The sequence below is a fragment of the Somniosus microcephalus genome, chromosome 11 (assembly GCF_052327205.1).
Source record: "Somniosus microcephalus isolate GS21.2 chromosome 11, FLI_Smic_1.0, whole genome shotgun sequence".
Classification (NCBI taxonomy): Eukaryota; Metazoa; Chordata; class Chondrichthyes; order Squaliformes; family Somniosidae; genus Somniosus; species Somniosus microcephalus.
In genome coordinates this window covers 229,079,878-229,098,159 of record NC_140997.1, presented here as the reverse complement: position 1 = coordinate 229,098,159, position 18,282 = coordinate 229,079,878, and the positions used below count along the sequence as shown (strand labels likewise).

The 18,282-nt window shown below is 49.6% G+C and overlaps 1 protein-coding gene across 1 annotated transcript in view; it reads left to right on the top strand.

Moving 5' to 3' along the window:
• LOC147111318 (plexin-A1-like) overlaps positions 1-18,282 on the top strand; it is a 616,616-nt gene that overhangs the window by 487,941 nt on the left and 110,393 nt on the right. Inside the window, exons 17-19 of the mRNA XM_086002083.1 lie at positions 7,480-7,573; positions 11,349-11,588; positions 13,684-13,827. Coding sequence (XP_085858209.1) covers positions 7,480-7,573; positions 11,349-11,588; positions 13,684-13,827 — 478 coding nt within the window. The remainder of the gene's footprint in view (positions 1-7,479; positions 7,574-11,348; positions 11,589-13,683; positions 13,828-18,282) is intronic.

The window sequence follows — 18,282 nt, the reverse complement described above, 5'->3', positions numbered from 1 at the left end:
AGGGAGGGAGGGAGGGGGAGGGGGGTGGGGGAGGAAAGAGAAGCAGAGGGGCAGTTGCATCAACCCCACCACTACCTTGATTGATATCATCTAACTCGACACGTGGGACGTAGGAACAGGAGGAGGCCATTCAGCCCCTGGAGCCCGCTCCAACATTCAGTGAGATCACGACTGACCTGCACCTCAACTCCACCTACCCGCCTTGGTTCCGGAGCTCCTAATACCCTTGCCTAACAAAAATCTATCAATCTCAATTTTGAAATTTTCTATTGAACCCCCCCACCCCCAGCCTCAACAGCTTTTGGGGGAGAGCGTTCCAGATTCCTCCTGATTTGTTGAGTTCTGTTTCACACTAGGCATTGAGAGAATATCTAACTCCCAGTATAGGAGCATTCCTTTGAAATGCATTCCTCTATGTGTTAATTTTTTTTTTTAGCAAAACCATAAATTAATTGAAGGATTCCAGAACAAGGGGGCAGAATCTTAAAATTAGAACCAGGCCACTCAGGAGTGAAATCAGGATGCAATTTTTCCACAGACAAAGGTTAGTGGAAGTCTGAAACTCTCTCCTCCCAAAAAGACTGTGGATGCTGGGGGACAGTTGAAGATTCAAGACTGAGCACTGGGGTTTATTTCTAGAGGGATAGAATTGAAAAGTTAGGGAAGTTAAGCTAAACTTGTATCGAACCTTAGTTAGACCACACTTGGAGTACTGCGTACAGTCCTGGTCGCCATATTATACAAAGGATATAGAGGCACTGGAGAGGGGGCAGAGAAGATTTACAAGGATGATACCAGAAATGTGAGGTATACCTATCAGGAAAGGATGAACAGGCTCGGTCTCTTTTTTCTCTTGAAAAGAGAAGGCTGAGGGGTGACCTAATAGAGGGCTTTAAAATGATGAAAGGTTTTGATAGAGTGGATACAGAGAGAGTGTTTCCACTTGTGGGGAAGAGCATAACTAGAGGCTATCAATAGAAGATCGTCACCAAGAAATCCAATAGGGAATTCAGAAGAAACTTCTTTACCCAGAGAGTGGTGAGAATGTGGAACTCGCTACCACAGGGAGTGGCTGAAGCGAATAGTATAGACGTATTTAAGGGGAGGCTAGACAAGCATATGAGGGAGAAGGGAATAGAGGGTTATGCTGATAGATTTAGATGAGGAAAGATGGGAGGAGGCTCGAGTGGAGCATAAACGCCATCATGGACTGGTTGGGCCGAATGGCCTGTTTCTGTGCCATATATCCGATGTAATCCTAAGTAACCTGTGAGAGTGACAGGGTTTTATGAGGTAAGGGTATCCAGGAATGTAGAGCAATGTTCCCCCTCATTTTTTTTTCATGCGTGGCCCCTTACTGACTGCACGGCCCCTTCAAATTTTCGCGCACGCGCTGTTTCCTCCTCATAAGAGCTGGTGAGCGGCCTGCGCAGGACCTCCACACTGCCGCGCAGTTTAGCGGGAACGTTGGTGTTAGAGCTAAGGCGGGTAAACGGAGTCAAGGTACAGGTCAGCCATGATCTAATTGAATCGCGGGACAGGCTCGAGGGGCTGAATGGACCTCCTCTTGTTCCTACTGCGCAGGGGGCGAGTGCGTTGGGCACCGGTAGTGGGCTCTGGGTTACTGCAGCACGACGGGGAGGGGTGGGGGGGTGGCAAGCGGTTTCTCGGGCAGCGTTCTCACACTTTGCCAAGCTGCTGACTTGGCACGGTCAGAGTCCTGGGTTTCAGACACTGTCATTTTGTGTTACGTTGAGGGGAGGAAGCGGTCGGTGGAATTGGGGAATTATTCATGAACTAATGGTGCGCTCTGAGAGATCCTTCGCAAAAACAACAGAATAAATGTCGTCTTTTTTTGTTCACGGCCCTTCACAGACGGGCATCGGGCATTAGTAATTGATTTAAATTTGATTCTTTTTAGCTGAGTAGGTTAGATTGAGCCTTTTAAAATCTTAAATGTCCCATTTTCTCAAAAGTCTGCAACCTTGAAGTTCTCGTGGCCTCCTCTTTCCAAACTCCTGAATCTTACAGCACAGAAAAGGAGACCATTTAAAAAAAAAATGTTTTTTTATTTGTTTTTTTATGGGATGTGGGCGTCGCTGGCAAGGCCAGCATTTATTGCCCATCCCTAATTGCCCTTGAGAAGGAGGTGGTGAGCCGCCTTCTTGAACCGCTGCAGTCCGTGTGGTGAAGGTACTCCCACAGTGCTGTTAGGGAGGGAGTTCCAGGATTTTGACCCAGCGACGATGAAGGAACGGCCGATATATTTCCAAGTCAGGATGGTGTGTGACTTGGAGGGGAACTTGGAGGTGGTGGTGTTTCCATGCGCCTGCTGCCCTTGTCCTTCTAGGTGGAAGAGGTCGTGGGTTTGGGAGGTTCCGCTGAAGAAGCCTTGGCGAGTTGCTGCAGTGCATCTTGTAGATGGTACACACTGCAGCCACGGTGCGCCAGTGCTGGAGGGACTGAATGTTTAAGGTGGTGGATGGGGTGCCGATCAAGTGGGCTACTTTTTCCTGGATGGTGTCGAGCTTCTTGAGTGTTGTCGGAGCTGCACTCATCCCAGGCAAGTGGAGAGTATTCCATCACGCTCCTTACTTGTGCCTTGTAGATGGTGGAAAGGCTTTGGGGAGTCAGGAGGTGAGACACTCGCTGCAGAATACCCAGCCTCTGGCCTGCTCTTGTTGCCACAGTATTTATGTGGCTGGTCCAGTTAAGTTTCTGGTCAATGGTGACCCCCAGTATATTGATGGTGGGGGATTTGGTGATGGTAATGCCATTGAATGTCATGGGGAGGTGGTTAGACTCTCGCTTGTTGGAGATAGTCATTGCCTGGCACTTCTGTGGTGTGAATGTTACCTGCCACTTATCAGCCCAAGCCTGAACGTCATCCAGGTCTTGTTGCATGCGGGCAAGGACTGCTTCATCGTGCCTGTGTCTGCGAGCCATCCAACTTAGTCTCACTCCTCCACCCCCACTCTGCTCTTTCCTCATAGCCCTGCCTATTTTTTTCTTTTCAAAACAAGGGGCCATAAATATAAGATAGTCACTTAAAAATCCAATAGGGAATTCAGGGGAAACTTCTTTACCCAGAGAGTGGTGAGAATGTGGAACTCGCTACCACAGGGAGTGGTTGAGGCAAATAGTATAGATACATTTAAGGGGAAGCTGGATAAACAGATGAGGGAGAAGGGAATAAAAGGATGTGCTGATGGGGTGAGATGAAGAGGAGGGGGAGGAGGCTCGTGTGGAGCAGAAACACCGGCACGGACCTGTTGGGCCGAATGGCCTGTTTCCTTGCGGTAGATTCTGTCTAATTCTATGTAATATAAAACGACTTTGGGACAATTTCAAATGAATTCCTAATGCGCACAGAGCAATCGCACTAAACTGTCCATAATTCGGCTCCAATTGGCATTTTCTGTTCTGTTGGGATTCTGACATTACGAGCCTTCTAACCGATGACTGAGAAGCCTACACAGATCAAGCTTCTGTTTCCGTTTATAGAGTGCCTACTACCCTTCAGGGCACCCTCGTGTACCTAAACCCAAAGAGCTTGGTTATGGGTTGACAAGGACCTAGGCATGAGGACTCCCAAGTCAGCGCGACCAACGACTTCTCTCTTTCCAGCCCCACCCCCCCCGCCCATCCCCTTTACATAAGAATTAGGAGCAGGAGTCGGCCATTTGGCCCCTCGAGCCTGCTCCGCCATTCAATAAGATCATGGCTGATCTTTGACCTCAACTCCACTTTCCCGCCCTATCAGCATATTACTTGATTCCCTTAAAATCCAAAACTCTATACGTTGTAGCAGAGATTAGACATGTTTCAAGCTTATGTTATACTTTGTTGTACAGATTAGAGATGATTCAAAACTCTGTCATACATAGTTGTAGAGCTCAGTGATGTATCAGGCTTATGTTATACATAGTTGTAGCTGTTGGAGATGTTTCAGGACTATATTATACATTGTTGTAGAGACTCCCGCCCATTCCATGGAGGATAGTCATTAGTTGATCTTTTGCTTTATTCATTCTCGGGTTGTGGGCGTTGCCGGCAGGGCCAGCATTTATTGCCCATCCCTAATTGCCCTTGAGAAGGTGGTGGTGAGCCGCCTTCTTGAACCGCTGCAGTCCGTGTGGTGAAGGTGCTCCCACAGTGCTGTTAGGGAGGGAGTTCCAGGAATTTGACCCAGCGACGATTGAAGGAAGTCAGGATGCTGTGTGTGACTTACTCAAAGAGGGGTTGGAATTGGAGGGTATGGACGCTGCTGCGATAGTGGGTGCTGTTACGAGTTTGGGGTTAACGTGCCTTGTAGAGTAAGAATATAAGCAGTTCATTCAACTGTGCTTCTCCTGCCATGGGAAATCTTAATCTGGGAAAAGGTGGGCAAGTGTTCCATACCCAACGACTGCCATCGCTTCCTTTAAATAAAAATAAAAACCAGGGAAAAATGACAGAGAAGGGAATTCTTTGCAGATTTAAGATAATTTTCAAATGCACCAGAGGCGACATGACCAAAAAAGAATTACGCAGCGAGTTGTTGTGATCTGGAACACGCTGCCTGAAAGGGCGGTGGAAGCAGATTCAATAGTAACTTTCAAAGAGGAATTGGATAAATGCTTGAAGGGGCAAAGAATTGCAGGGCTCTGGGGAAGGAGCAGGGGGAGTAGGATGATTAACTGGATAGCCCTTTCAAAGAGCCGGCACAGGCGCGATGGGCCGAATGGCCTCCCTCTGTGCTGTATCATTCCATGATTCGAATCTCCAGTTTATAAATGCCAGAAGTTGGCAGCAGTCGGTGCTGCTCCAAAGGACACAGGGATGGTTGGGTGTGGGAGCTGGCAGTGGAGTGGGTGCTGTCATGGTGCTGGCATCATCACGCATCAAACCTGCTGCGGAGTGTGTGGGTAGAAATTCATCTTGGGTAACGCCTCGATTTTAACATTCCCGTCCTTGTTTTCAAATCCCTCCAGAGCCTCGCCCCCTCCCTATCTATGTAACCTTCTCCAGCCCTACAACCCCCCGCCCCCGAGATATCAGCGCTCCTCCAATTCTGGCCTCTTGCGAATCCCTGATTTTAATTGCTCAGCCATTGGCGGCCGTGCCTTCAGCTGCCGAGGCCCTAAGCTCTGGAATTCCCTCCCTAAATCTCTCCGCCTCTCTACCAACCTTCCCTCTAAGCTGCGTGGCTGTCTGCCAGTCCCACGCTGCCCGGGACCGGCTTTTCAAGTGTGAAATTTTGCGCATGCGTGAAACTTTGAATGGGCCACGCAGCCTGTTAACGGGACCGCGCACCCAAAAAAAAATTAGAGGGAACATTGCCCTCCAACTCTCTCTGCTCCTTTAAGACGCTCCTTAAAACCCACCTTTTTGACCAAGCTTTTGGTCCTCTGTCCTAATTCTCATTGTTCCGACTATTCCAACGCACTCCTGGCCGGCCTCCCACGTTCTACCCTACGTAAACTTGAGGTCATCCAAAACTCAGCTGCCTGTGTCCTAACTCGCACCAAGTCCCGTTCACCCATCACCCCCTGTGCTCGCTGACCTACATTGGCTCCCGGTTAAGCAGCGCCTCGATTTTAAAATTCTCATCCTTGTTTTCAAATCCCTCCATGGCCTCGCCCCTCCCTATCTCTGTAATCTCCTCCAGCCCCACAACCCCCCGAGATATCTGCGCTCCCCATATTCTGCCCTCTTGAGCATCCCTGATTATAATCGCTCATTGGTGGCCGTGCCTTCACCTGCCTGGGCCCCAAGCTCTGGAATTCCCTCCCTGAACCTCTCCGCCTCGCTACCTCTCCTCCTTTAAAGACGCTCCTTAAAACCTAGTTCTTTGACCCAGCTTTTGGTCACCTGCCCTAATGTCTCCTTATGTGGCTTGGTGTCTAATTTTATTGTCTTACTGTGAAGCGTCTTGGGATGTTTTACTATCTTAAAGGCGCTATATAAATGTAAGTTGTTGTTGGACAGTAGCACAGAATGGCAGCCTGCTTTTACACCCTGCCCAATTTTCTTTCCTGTTGACTTCAATGAGAAAGAAACTTATCTGAGGAAGGATGTTCTTGCCATGGAAGGAGTTCAGCGAAGATTCACCAGGCTGATACCTGGGATGGCAGGAATGACGTATGAGGAGAGATTGGGTCAATTGGGCTTGTACTCGCTGGAGTTTAGAAGAATGAGAGGGGATCTTATTGAAACTTATAAAATTCTAACAGGACTAGACAGACTAGATGCAGGAAGGATGTTCCCGATGGTCGGGGAGTCCAGAACCAGGGGTCACAGTCTAAAGATAAGGGGTAAGCCATTTAGGACAGAAATTAGGAGGAATTTCTTCACCCAGAGAGTGGTGAACCTGTGGAATTCTCTACCACAGAAGGCAGTAGAGGCCAATTCATTAAATGTATTCAAGATGGAGTTGAGTATATTTCTTAAGGCTAAAGGGATCAAGGGGTATGGGGAGAAAGCAGGGACAGGGTACTGAATTTGGATGATCAGCCATGATCGCATTGAATAGCGGAGCAGGCTCGAGGGGCCGAATGGCCTATTCCTGCTCCTATCTTCTATGTTTCTATGTGGGAGTGTTAACCGGGGCTGCCGATTCGCTGGCGCCTGATTTGTTGAATTTCTAACCCGTGTGCAGCCTGTGTGACGATGGGCTTCGCTGCAGTGGATCCTTTCCTTCACCCACAGGCCAGTAGCTTGACACAATTTTATTGCGCCATTTCACCACCTCAGGACTCCCCAAAGTGCTTTACAACCAATGAAGCACTTTTTGAAGTGTAGTCACTGTTGTAATGTCGGAAACGCGGGAGCCAGTTTGCGCACAGCAAGCTCCTGCAAACAGCAATGCGATAATGACCCGATGATCTGTATTGGTGATGTTGATTGAGTGATAAATATTGGCCCCAGGACACAGGGGATAACTCCCCTGCTCTTCAAATAGTGCTATGGGATCTTTTACATCCTCCTGAGAGGGTAGACGGCGCCTCAGTTTAATGTCTCAACTGAAAGACGGCACCTCCGACAGTGCAGCACTCCCTCAGTACCGCACTGGAGAGTCAGCCTTAATTTTTGCGCTCAAGTCTCTGGAGTGGGACTTGAATCCACAAACTTCTGACTCAGACAAGAGACTGCTACCCACTGAGCCACGGTAATATGCTGGTTCGTATGAGAAGAATGGCCCCTTGAATGAGGTAGTGGTGGACAAGCAGGACTCACGGGAATGTCTGAAATAACAACAGAAAATGCTGGAAAAACTCAGCAGGCCAGGCAACATCCATGGAGGGAGAAACCCTTCTACAGAACCTCCTGACTGGAATGTCTGCCTGCAGAACAGAAGTGGGAGTCGGCGAGTATGTCGGGGTAGATGAAGACCCCCATGCTTGGGAAAGCTGAATAAAATTCCAATCCACGAGCTAATTTACCTATTTTTCTCTCTCTCTTCTCTCTCTATTTCTTTCCCTCCATCCCTACGTGAAGTGGTGGGACACCGCACATTGTAACAGGTACCAACCTCGCCACAATCCAGGAGCCGAAGATTCGAGCGAAATATGGCAGTGTACAGTCAACCAACGTGAGTATACAAACTTACTTTTAGCAACCCACAATCCCAAGAGTCTTAAGACGCAGATGGAAAGTTTGACAGAGAGCTTGGAATTTGAGGAACGTGGGACAATTTCTGCGTCGGCCCGTGTGGATTCTACTCAGTACTGTACATAGAATTACATAGCTTGTACAACACAAAAACAGGCCATTCAGACCAACTGGCCCACACGAGCCTCCTCCCACCCCTCTTCATAGGATTATATAGGATATACGGCACAGAAACAGGCCATTCGGCCCAACCAGTCCATGCCGGTGTTTATGCTCCACTCGAGCCTCCTCCCGTCTTTCCTCATCTAAATCTATCAGCGTAACCCTCTATTCCCTTCTCCCTCATATGCTTATCTAACCGCCCCTTAAATGCATCTATACTATTCGCTTCAACCCCCTGTGGTAACGAGTTCCACATTCTCACCACTCTCTGGGTAAAGAAGTTTCTTCTGAATTCCCCATTGGATTTCTTGGTGACTATCTTATATTGATGGCCTCTAGTTATGCTCTTCCCCACAAGTGGAAACACTCTCTCTGTGTCCACTCTATCAAAACCTTTCATAATTTTAAAGACCTCTATTAGGTCACCCCTCAGCCCTCTCTTTTCAACAGAAAAGAGACCCAGCCTGTTCATTCTTTCCTGATAGGTATACCTCGCATTTCTGGTATCATCCTTGTAAATCTTCTCTGCACCCTCTCCAGTGCCTCTATATCCTTTTTATAACATGGTGACCAGAACTGTACGCAGTACTCCTAGTGTGGTCTAACTAAGGTTCGATACAAGTTTAGCATAACTTCCCTACTTTTCAATTCTATCCCTCTAGAAATAAACCCTAGTGCTTGGTTTGCTTTTTTTATGGCCTTGTTAACCTGTGTTGATACTTTTAGTGATTTGTGTATTTGTACTCCGAGATCCCTTTGCTCCTCTACCCCATTTAGATTCTTATTTTCCAAGTAATACGTGACCTCCCTATTTTCTTTACCAAAATGTAATACCTCACATTTATCTGTGTTGAATTTCATTTGCCAATTATATGCCTATTCTTCAAGTTTATTATTGTCTTCTTGTAATTTGTTGCAGTCCTCCTCAGTATTGACTATCACCCCCCAAAAAAAAAAATTGGTGTTGTCCGCAAATTTAGAAATTGTGTTTTTGATTCCAAAGTCTAAATCGTTAATATAAATTGTGAACAACAGTGGTCCCAGCACTGATCCTTGTGGAACACCACTTCCCACCTTCCACCAGTCTGAATAGCTACTCTTTACCCCTACTCTCTGCTTTCTGTCTTGAGGCCATTCTGCTACTTGTCCCCTGACTCTGCATTCCCTGATCTTATTCATTAGTCTATTATGTGGTACCTTATCGAAGGCCTTTTGAAAATCTAGATAAATTACATCTACTGCGTTACCCTTGTCTCCTCTCTCTGTTACCTCTTCAAAAAATTCAATTAGGTTGTTTAAGCAAGATTTTCCCTTTTGAAATCCATGCTGACTATTCATTATTATGTTTTTGGTTTCTAGATGTTCTTCTATTTTCTCCTTTAGTAGGGATTCCATTATTTTTCCTATCACTGATGTTAAGCTGACTGGCCTATAGTTCCCTGGACATGTTCTATCTCCTTAAATATCGGTATTACGTTAGCTATTTGCCAGTCCTCTGGCACGACACCTTTTTTTAACGAATTATTAAATATATGTAGTAATGCCTCTGCTACCTCTTCCCTAGATTCTTTTAAAATGCGCGAATGTAATCTGTCCGGACCAGGGGTTTTATCCTCTTTGAGTTTCATTAGTTTAGTTAATATATCTCCTCGTTTTATTTTAAATGCAGTTATCTCATTACTAATCTCATCACCCGATGCCATCTCCACCTGTTCTATCTCCCTGCTAAATACTGAAGCAAAGTAATTATTTAATATCTCTGCCATCTCCCTATCACTGCCTGTGGTATTATCCTCTCCATCCCTGAGTGGCCCTATTCCCATTCCGACCTTCCATTTTTTTTTTACGTGCCTGTAAAATATTTTACTATTTTGTTTTATGTTCCTTGCTATAAATTTCATAGTTCCTCTTCATCTCAACCCTATCAGCATATCCTTCTATTCCTTTCTCCCTTGTGTGTTTATCCAGCTTCCCCGTAAATGCCTCTATGCAGTTCGCCTCAACCACTCCTCCTGGTAGTGAGTTCCACATTCTAATCACTCTAAACAGTAAACTGTGACTGGTGAGAAATACATGCGCATCAGTTATTAGAGCTTCTAACATACGCAATGCACTTTGTCCGCCATCCTTTATACACTAGTAAATATTAATTAATATATTTTTAATAACTGCAAATTTTCACCCAAGTAATAGAAAAAGAAAGTTTCAGTGTCTTAAACATCACGGCGCCTTTATATTTGCCACAAGGTCCTTGTGGGGGAAATGCAGCTTAATGGAAATTAAAAGATAGGATCAGGAGTAGGCCATTCGGCCCCTCGAGCCTGCTCCGCCATTCAATGAGATCATGGCTGATCATCCAAACTCAGTACCCTGTCCCTGCCTTCTCCCCATATCCCTTGATCCCTTTAGCCTTAAGAAATATATCTAACTCCTTCTTGAAGATATTTAATGAATTGGCCTCAACTGTCTTCTGTGGTAGAGAATTCCACAGGTTCAGCACTCTCTGGGTGAAGAAATTCCTCCTCATCTCAGTCCTAAATGGCTTACCCCTTATCCTTAGACTGTGACCCCTGGTTCTGGACTCCCCGACCATCGGGAACATCCTTCCTGCATCTCGTCAGTCTAGTCCTGTTAGAATTTTAAAAGTTTCAATGAGATCCCCTCTCATTCTTCTAAACTCTAGCGAATATAAGCCCTATCGAACCAATCTCTCTTCATACGTCATTCCTGCCATCCCAGGTATCAGTCTGGTGAATCTTCGCTGCACTCCCTCCATGGCAAGAACATCCTTCCTCAGATAAGGCGACCAAAACTGCACACAATACTCAAGGTGTGGTCTCACCAAGGCCCTGTACAACTGCAGCAAGACTTCCTTGTTCCTGTACTCAAACCCTCTCGCTATGAAGGCCAACATACCATTTGCCTTCTTAACCGCCTGCTGCACCTGCATGCTTACCTTCAGTGACTGGTGCACAAGGACACCCAGGTCTCGTTGCACTTCCCCTTCTCCCAATCTATTGCCATTCAGATAATAATCTGCCTTCCTGTTTTTGCCACCAAAGTGAATAACCTCGCATTTATCCACGTTATATTGCATCTGCCCAATCACCCAACCTTCAGTGTGTTGCTCACTGGAGAGACCTGGGCGCCATTACTGAGGTTTGGGACTAATATTTGCATCCTGACCAGCGCCGCTGCCTCTGGGTCAGAGGGTTGTGGGTGAAGCCCCAAATTTCGGGATGAAGAGCAGGGAGATCTCCCGCTGTCTTGACTAACGTTCTTTCCCTCAACCAATGCCACCAAAAAACAGATTGAGGCCAATTCATTAAATATATTCAAGAAGGAGTTAGATATGTTTCTTAAGGCTAAAGGGATCAAGGGATATGGGGAGAAGGCAGGGACAGGGTACTGAATTTGGATGATCAGCCATGATCTCATTAAATGGCGGAGCAGGCTCGAGGGGCCGAATGGCCGCCTCCTGTTCCTGTGTTCCTTAATATCTCTATGTGGCTCGGTTATATCAAGTGGTGTCTGATTACGCTCCTGTGAATGTTGTTAACTAACGTGTAACAGAGACTTTCTGCCCGCGACAGGAATGCAAGGTGTTGAATGATACCGCCATGGTCTGCAAGGCTCCATCCATCGCAAACAGTGGACAAAGCTCGTTAGAAAATGCAGCTCAGCCGGACGAGATTGGCTTCGTCATGGACAACGTCCAATCAGTGCTCGTCGTCAATGGAACGGGATTTGTTTACTACCCAGACCCAATCTTTGAGCTGCTGAGCCCTTCTGGGTCTCTTGAGCTGAAGCCCAGCTCCCCGGTTATACTGAAGGTGAGGACTGAATAAAGCCGGAGCTTATCGTCTGAGGAGTCCATGTAGTTGACCCACTAACCACCCCCCCCAATAATCGACACCCCCCCATCACTTAATGGAAAGGCCATGTGGCGTAAAGGGTGAGAGAGGCAGTATAACGCATGAGCATTGCAGCTGCCTATGAGATATCCAGGTCTCCACACCGGTCAAATCGAAGTCCCGTCGTTCTATTTGGGTCGATATTTCTTTAGTTTCCTTGGGGGAGAAATTCAGTAGGTTGCGCCACCTGTTAGCGCCTTAAAAGGGCGCTAAGTGGGTCGCAAGCTAACTGGCGCCCGGGCGCGGCACACCTCCCGCTAAATTCCGCGGGACGTTAGTGGTGGCGCTAACTGTCAGCGCTGCGCCGCTGCCGATGATGTCATCGGTGTGCGCAGCGCCCCGCTGACGCCCCGGCCGCGATATTCGGCAGCGCCCCCTGATTTACCGCCGGACGCTATGTCCGACGGGTTCAGGGAGGCCTACCTGCGGCTGGGGAGGCGCAAATTAAAGGCGAGGTGCGGGACGGCCATTTTTGTTGTTGGCTGCCTGCCTACGTCTACGTCCCCGGCCTCCTGAACCACCCCCGCCCCCCACCACCCCGCCCCCGCAGAGTGCCGGCTGCGCTCCAAGAGCCCGGCACTTCTCCTCGGTGCCGGGCTCTTTTGCCTGCACTCCCGATCCTCGGGGGCCCAGCTGGGCCCCAGATCGCGCTGCACAAGACCCCTCCCCTTTAAGAAGGGGAGGAAGGCCTGCAATACCGCAGCACGACGTGCCGCCACGATATTCACTCGCAGTGCCCCAAGAGGGATGCGGTGCACCTCCAGTAGCGCCGCGCTTCCCTTTGGGGCGCAACCACTCAATTTCCAGTACGTGGGTGCGAATGTTTCCGGGGCGCTACTTTTAGCGCCCTGGCGAGGCTGGTGCCCCAAACGGGGCTATACTCAATTTCTCCCCCTTGTGTTTAATCTTGAAACTGGATTTGTTCAGCTGGCAAATGACTGCTGAGTGTGTGTGTGTCTGCGTGTGCGAGTGTGTGTCTGAGTGTGCGAGTGTGTGTGTGCATCTGCGTGCGAGTGTGTGTGTGCGTCTGTGTGCGTGCGAGTGTGTGTGTGCGTCTGTGTGCGTGCGAGTGTGTGTGTGCGTCTGTGCGTGCGAGTGTGTGTGTGCGTCTGTGCGTGCGAGTGTGTGTGTGCGTCTGCGTGCGAGTGTGTGCGTGCAAGTGTGTGTCAGTGTGTCTGTGTCTGTGTGCGTGCGAGTGTGTGTGTGCATCTGTGTGCGTGCGAGTGTGTGTGTGCATCTGTGTGCGTGCGAGTGTGCGCCTGTGCGTGCGAGTGTGTGCGTGTCTGTGTGCGTGCGAGTGTGTGCGTGCAAGTGCGTGTCTGTGTGCGTGCGAGTGTGTGTGCGTGCGAGTGTGCGTGTGTCTGTGTGCGTGCGAGTGTGTGTCTGTGTGTGCGAGTGTGTGTGTCTGTGTGCGTGCGAGTGTGTGTGTGTCTGTGTGCGTGCGAGTGTGCGTGTGTCTGTGTGCGTGCGAGTGTGTGTCTGTGTGCGTTGCGAGTGTGTGCGTGCGAGTGTGTGTGCGTGCGAGTGTATGTGTGTCTGTGTGCGTGTGAGTGTGTGCGTGCGAGTGTGTGTGTGTATGTGTGTGTGCGAGGAGATCAGTGAGCTATTCCAGCACAGGGGGTTGTCCCAGCTATGCCTGTTCTCACTGAGTATCCAGAGGGTTCACTGGATATTGACGAGCAATGGGAGCCCTGGCTGATTATCGATCCCCTCACCCCGAACCGTTACCCTGGCTGAAATCTGATAATTCACCACAGGCCATGGATGGAACTTGTGACCTTCCTGCTCTTGTGTGGCTCCGTGTCACACCCACGTGGTGCATGTACCCACTGAGGCAGCAGGGAACTCTTGAGTGCCATCATTGACTGACTAAGCTACCGTACAACTGTTTGAACTAAAATTGTGTGATTCTAGCGAAATGCCACCTTTCTCGAAAACCTGTCCCCTCAGAGGATTGAAGAATTGTTTTCAGCGGGAGGCCTAACGCGGGTTTACTCCTGTCTTCTTTCTGTAGGGGAGGAATTTGATTCCCAACGCACCAGGCAACGTCAAGCTGAACTACACGGTGCTGATAGGGGAGAACCCTTGCGTACTGACTGTCTCGGAGACCCAGCTCCTGTGCGAACCGCCCAACCTGACCGGCGAGCATAAAGTTTTGGTGAGTGTGAGCACGTGGGACCGCACTGGATCTTCAACTCCGTCAGTGTTGCGCGGAGACTTTGCATCAGGTCTTGTTCTGAGAGAATTGTTTTTGGCTTATGTTTCCCCATCCCTGCCGCGATACAGTGTGCCAACCGTGGCCCAGTGTCTGAGAAGCCAAGAAAGATAGAACGAACTTGCATTTCTATAGCGCCTTTCACGACCTCAGGACGTCCCAAAGCGCTTAACAGCGATGAAGTACTTTTTGAAGTGTAGTCACTGTTGTGATATTGGAAACGCGGCAGCCAATTTGCGCACAGCAAGCTCCCACAAACAGCAATGTGATAATGACTGGATAATCTGTTTTAGTGATGTTGGTTGAGGGATAAATATTGGCCCAGGACACCGGGGAGAACTCCCCTGCTCTTCTTCAAAATAGTGCCATGGGATCTTTACGCCCATCTGAGAGAGCAGACGGGGCCTCGGTTTAACGTCGCATCTGAAAAACAGCACCTCCGACAGTGCAGCTTTCCCTCAGTACTGCCCCTCTGACAGTGCAGCGCTCCCTCAGTACTGCCCCTCCGACAGTGCAGCGCTCCCTCAGTACTGCCCCTCCGACAGTGCGGCGCTCCCTCAGTACTGCCCCTCCGACAGTGCAGCATTCCCTCAGCACTGCCCCTCCACAGTGCAGCGCTCCCTCAGTACTGCCCCTCCGACAGTGCGGCGCTCCCTCAGTACTGCCCCTCCGACAATGTGGCGCTCCCTCAGTACTGCACCTCCGACAGTGCAGCACTCCCTCAGTACTGCACCTCCGACAGTGCGGCGCTCCCTCAGTACTGCCCCTCCGACAGTGCGGCGCTCCCTCAGTACTGCCCCTTAGACAGTGCGGCGCTCCCTCAGTACTGCCGCTCCGACAGTGCGGCGCTCCCTCAGCACTGCCCCTCCGACATTGCGGCGCTCCCTCAGTACTGCCCCTTAGACAGTGCGGCGCTCCCTCAGTACTGCCGCTCCGACAGTGCGGCGCTCCCTCAGTACTGCCGCTCCGACAGTGCGGCGCTCCCTCAGTACTGCCCCTCCGACAGTGCGGCGCTCCCTCAGTACTGTCCCTCCGACAGTGCGGCGCTCCCTCAGTACTGCCCCTCCGACAGTGCGGCGCTCCCTCAGCACTGCCCCTCCGACAGTGCGGCGCTCCCTCAGTACTGCCCCTCCGACAGTGCAGCGCTCCCTCAGTACTGCCCCTCCGACAGTGCAGTGCTCCCTCAGCACTGCCCCTCCGACAGTGCAGCGCTCCCTCAGTACTGCCCCTCCGACAGTGCGGCGCTCCCTCAGTACTGCCCCTCCGACAGTGCAGCGCTCGCTCAGTACTGCCCCTCCGACAGTGCAGCACTCCCTCAGTACTGCCCCTCCGACAGTGCGGCGCTCCCTCAGTACTGCCCCTCCGACAGTGCAGCACTCCCTCAGTACTGCCCCTCCGACAGTGCGGCGCTCCCTCGGTATGGCCCTGGAGTGTCAGCCTAGGTTTTTGTGCTCAAGTCTCTGGCTAGGATTGGTGGGATGTTGGTGGGATCGGATTGGGGATGTACTGGCAGAAGCCATGGCTGTGGTAGAGTTGAGTGAGTCCTTAAGCACTTCGGTTTTGTGTGACACTCTTTTATTCGTCACCTCAAATTGCTCCCATGACTGCAACCGCCAGTGCTTCACCCTGGTCTTACACAGCAAGTCGCCAAGGCTTCTTTAGCGGCGCCTCGCAAAAAAAAGCCGCGGCCTCCAGCGCCGAGAAGGACAAGGGCAGCAGGTGCATCGCCTTGAAGTTCCGCTCCAGGTCACGCACGCCATTCCAGCTTGGGACATATATCGGCTGCTCCTTCATCGTCACTGGGTCAAAATCCTGGAACTCCCTGCCGAACGTCGCTGTGGCAGCACCTTCACCACGAAGGACTGCAGTGGTTCAAGAAGAAGCCCATCGCCAATCTTCTCGAGGGCAATAAATGCCGGCCTCGCCAGCATCGCCCACATCTCACAGAATGATTTAAAAAAGGAAAACCTCAATACATAGAAGGGCAAGATCGATGATCGTACTGGGTGATCCCAGTCCCACAGCGTATGGAAGCCTCACCCACCCACCATTGCACTGCACTGAAATCCCAGTGACAATCCAGCTTTATTGTCCTATAAAAGATGAATTTGTCTGGCTACAATACACTCGTAAAGATTGAATTTGAAAATTATTCGTAGCAAGTAACACCAAAACCCCTTCTTTCACTTACTACTTAAGTTTACATTCTGGGACTTAAATTTTTTTTTTATTATGCCTCTCTCGCTTACATCAAGTCTGTGATACCTCGGATGGATTTAAATGAATAAAAGCCAACAATAAGCTTCTCAGAAATCTGTCAGTGGGTTTAGTTGCAAAGGAGATTTAAAATGACTGTGGTGGCCCCTGATGAACGGTGATATGAAGCTTTGCCTGAGTCGGCCGGCCCTGGCTGTTCTTTCAAAGCTCCATTTCTTTTGTAAAATGTTGACTAGCGCTCTGGACGGAGGTGGGTGGGGTGTGCGGTTGAGAGTGAAAAGGAGATAGCGTTCCTTTTCTTCCATTCCCAGTCTTATCTGTCACTGTCTGCTCTGGCTTCAGGTCTTGCTAGTCCGCCTGCCTCTGAGGCAGTTGCTCATAAAGAATCACAGAAACTTATGGCACAGAAGGAGGCCCATTCAGCCCATCGTGTCTGTGCCGGCTGAAAAACAACTCTCCAGCCTAATCCCACTTTCCAGCTCTTGGTCCGCAGCCCTGTAGGTTACGGCACTTCAAGTGCATATCCAAGTACTTTTTAAATGCAATGAGGGTTTCTGCCTCTACCACCCTTACAGGCAGTGAGTTCCAGACCCCCACCACCCTCTGGGTGAAAAGGTTATCCTCAACTCCCCTCTAATCCTCCGACCAATTACTTTAAATCTATGCCCCCTGGTTATTGACCTCTCTGCTAAGGGAAATAGGTCCTTCCTATCCACTCTATCCAGGCCCCACATAATTTTATACACCTCAATCAAGTCTCCCCTCAGCCTCCTCTGTTCCAAAGAAAACAACCCCAGCCTGTCCAATCTTTCCTCGTAGCTAAAATTCTCCAGCCCAGGCAACATCCTGGTAAATCTCCTCCTTACTCTCTCGTGCAATCACATCCTTTCCTGTGATGTGGTGACCAGAACTGCACGCAGTTCTCTGGGGGGGGGGGGGGGGGCGGTTGTTAAGGTAGCAGGGTGGCACAGAACACAGGCGTTCCGAGAACGATAGGAGCTGGCTTTCAGCCCTGCTGCAGTACCCGCCCCCACCCCCCCCCCGGCCGGCCGTGAAACAGGTCACCTTCAGTCCCGAGGAATAAAGGGAGTAAATTAACAATAAAGGAAAATGATTGAAGGAGTGGGACTGAGGATTATGGAGAGATACTGTTTTGTCATGGGAGGTTTGATGCGCTATCAATTACTCATAAAAGACTGAGAGTTAGAAGAGTAACTAAAGGCTTTTATTAACAACAGAATGGAGGTCTGCCTCGCGTGGTCGACCGGTCCATGATACTAAGGGCTGGGGAGCAGTCACCTTTATACTAGGACCTGTGGGAGGAGTCAGCCGAGGCATGTCCAGGCATGTACACAGTGGAATACAAACAGGACAAACAGGAATACAAACAGTGGTTTACCACAAGGTTGAACTTAATGCTCCTTAAAGTGAGGGATTAGCAGAGAGTGTGGGAGGGAGGTATAAAAAGAAAAGGAAGACTTTATACAGCGCCTTTCTGGACCACCAGATGCCCCAAAGCGTTTTACAGCCAATTAAGTACTTTTTTTTTGATGTGTAGTCACTGTTGTAATGTAGGAAACGCGGCGGCCAATTGCGCACAGCAAGCTCCCACAAGCAGCCATGTGACAATGACCAGATCATCCGTTTTTAGGGATGTTGGTTGAGGGATAAATATTGGCCCCAGGACACAGGGGATAACTCCCCTGCTCGTCTCCAAAATAGTGGCCGCGGGATCTTTTACGTCCACCTGAGAGGGCAGACGGGGCCTCGGTTTAACGCCTTATCCGAAAGACAGCACCTCCGACAGTGCAGCGCTCCCTCAGCACTGCACTGCGAGTGTCGGCCGAGATTTTTGTGCGCAAGTTTGTGCCTCAACCAACATCACTGAAACAGATTATCTGGTCATTATCACATTGCTGTTTGTGGGAGCTTGCTGTGCGCAAAATAGCTGCCGCGTTTCCTACATTACAAACAGTGGCTATGCTTTAAAAGTACTTCATTGGCTGTAAAGCGCTTTGGGACGTCTTGAAGTCAGGCAAGGCGCTGTAGAAATGCAAGATCTTTTCTTTATCTCTTGAATAGTTAAGCTCAGTTGAGCAGTGACCAGCTTGATGGAGGAATCCATCATGGCAAGGGCTGTCAACGAGTTAGTCCCTTTCACTGCACAAAGAGTTTGCTGAC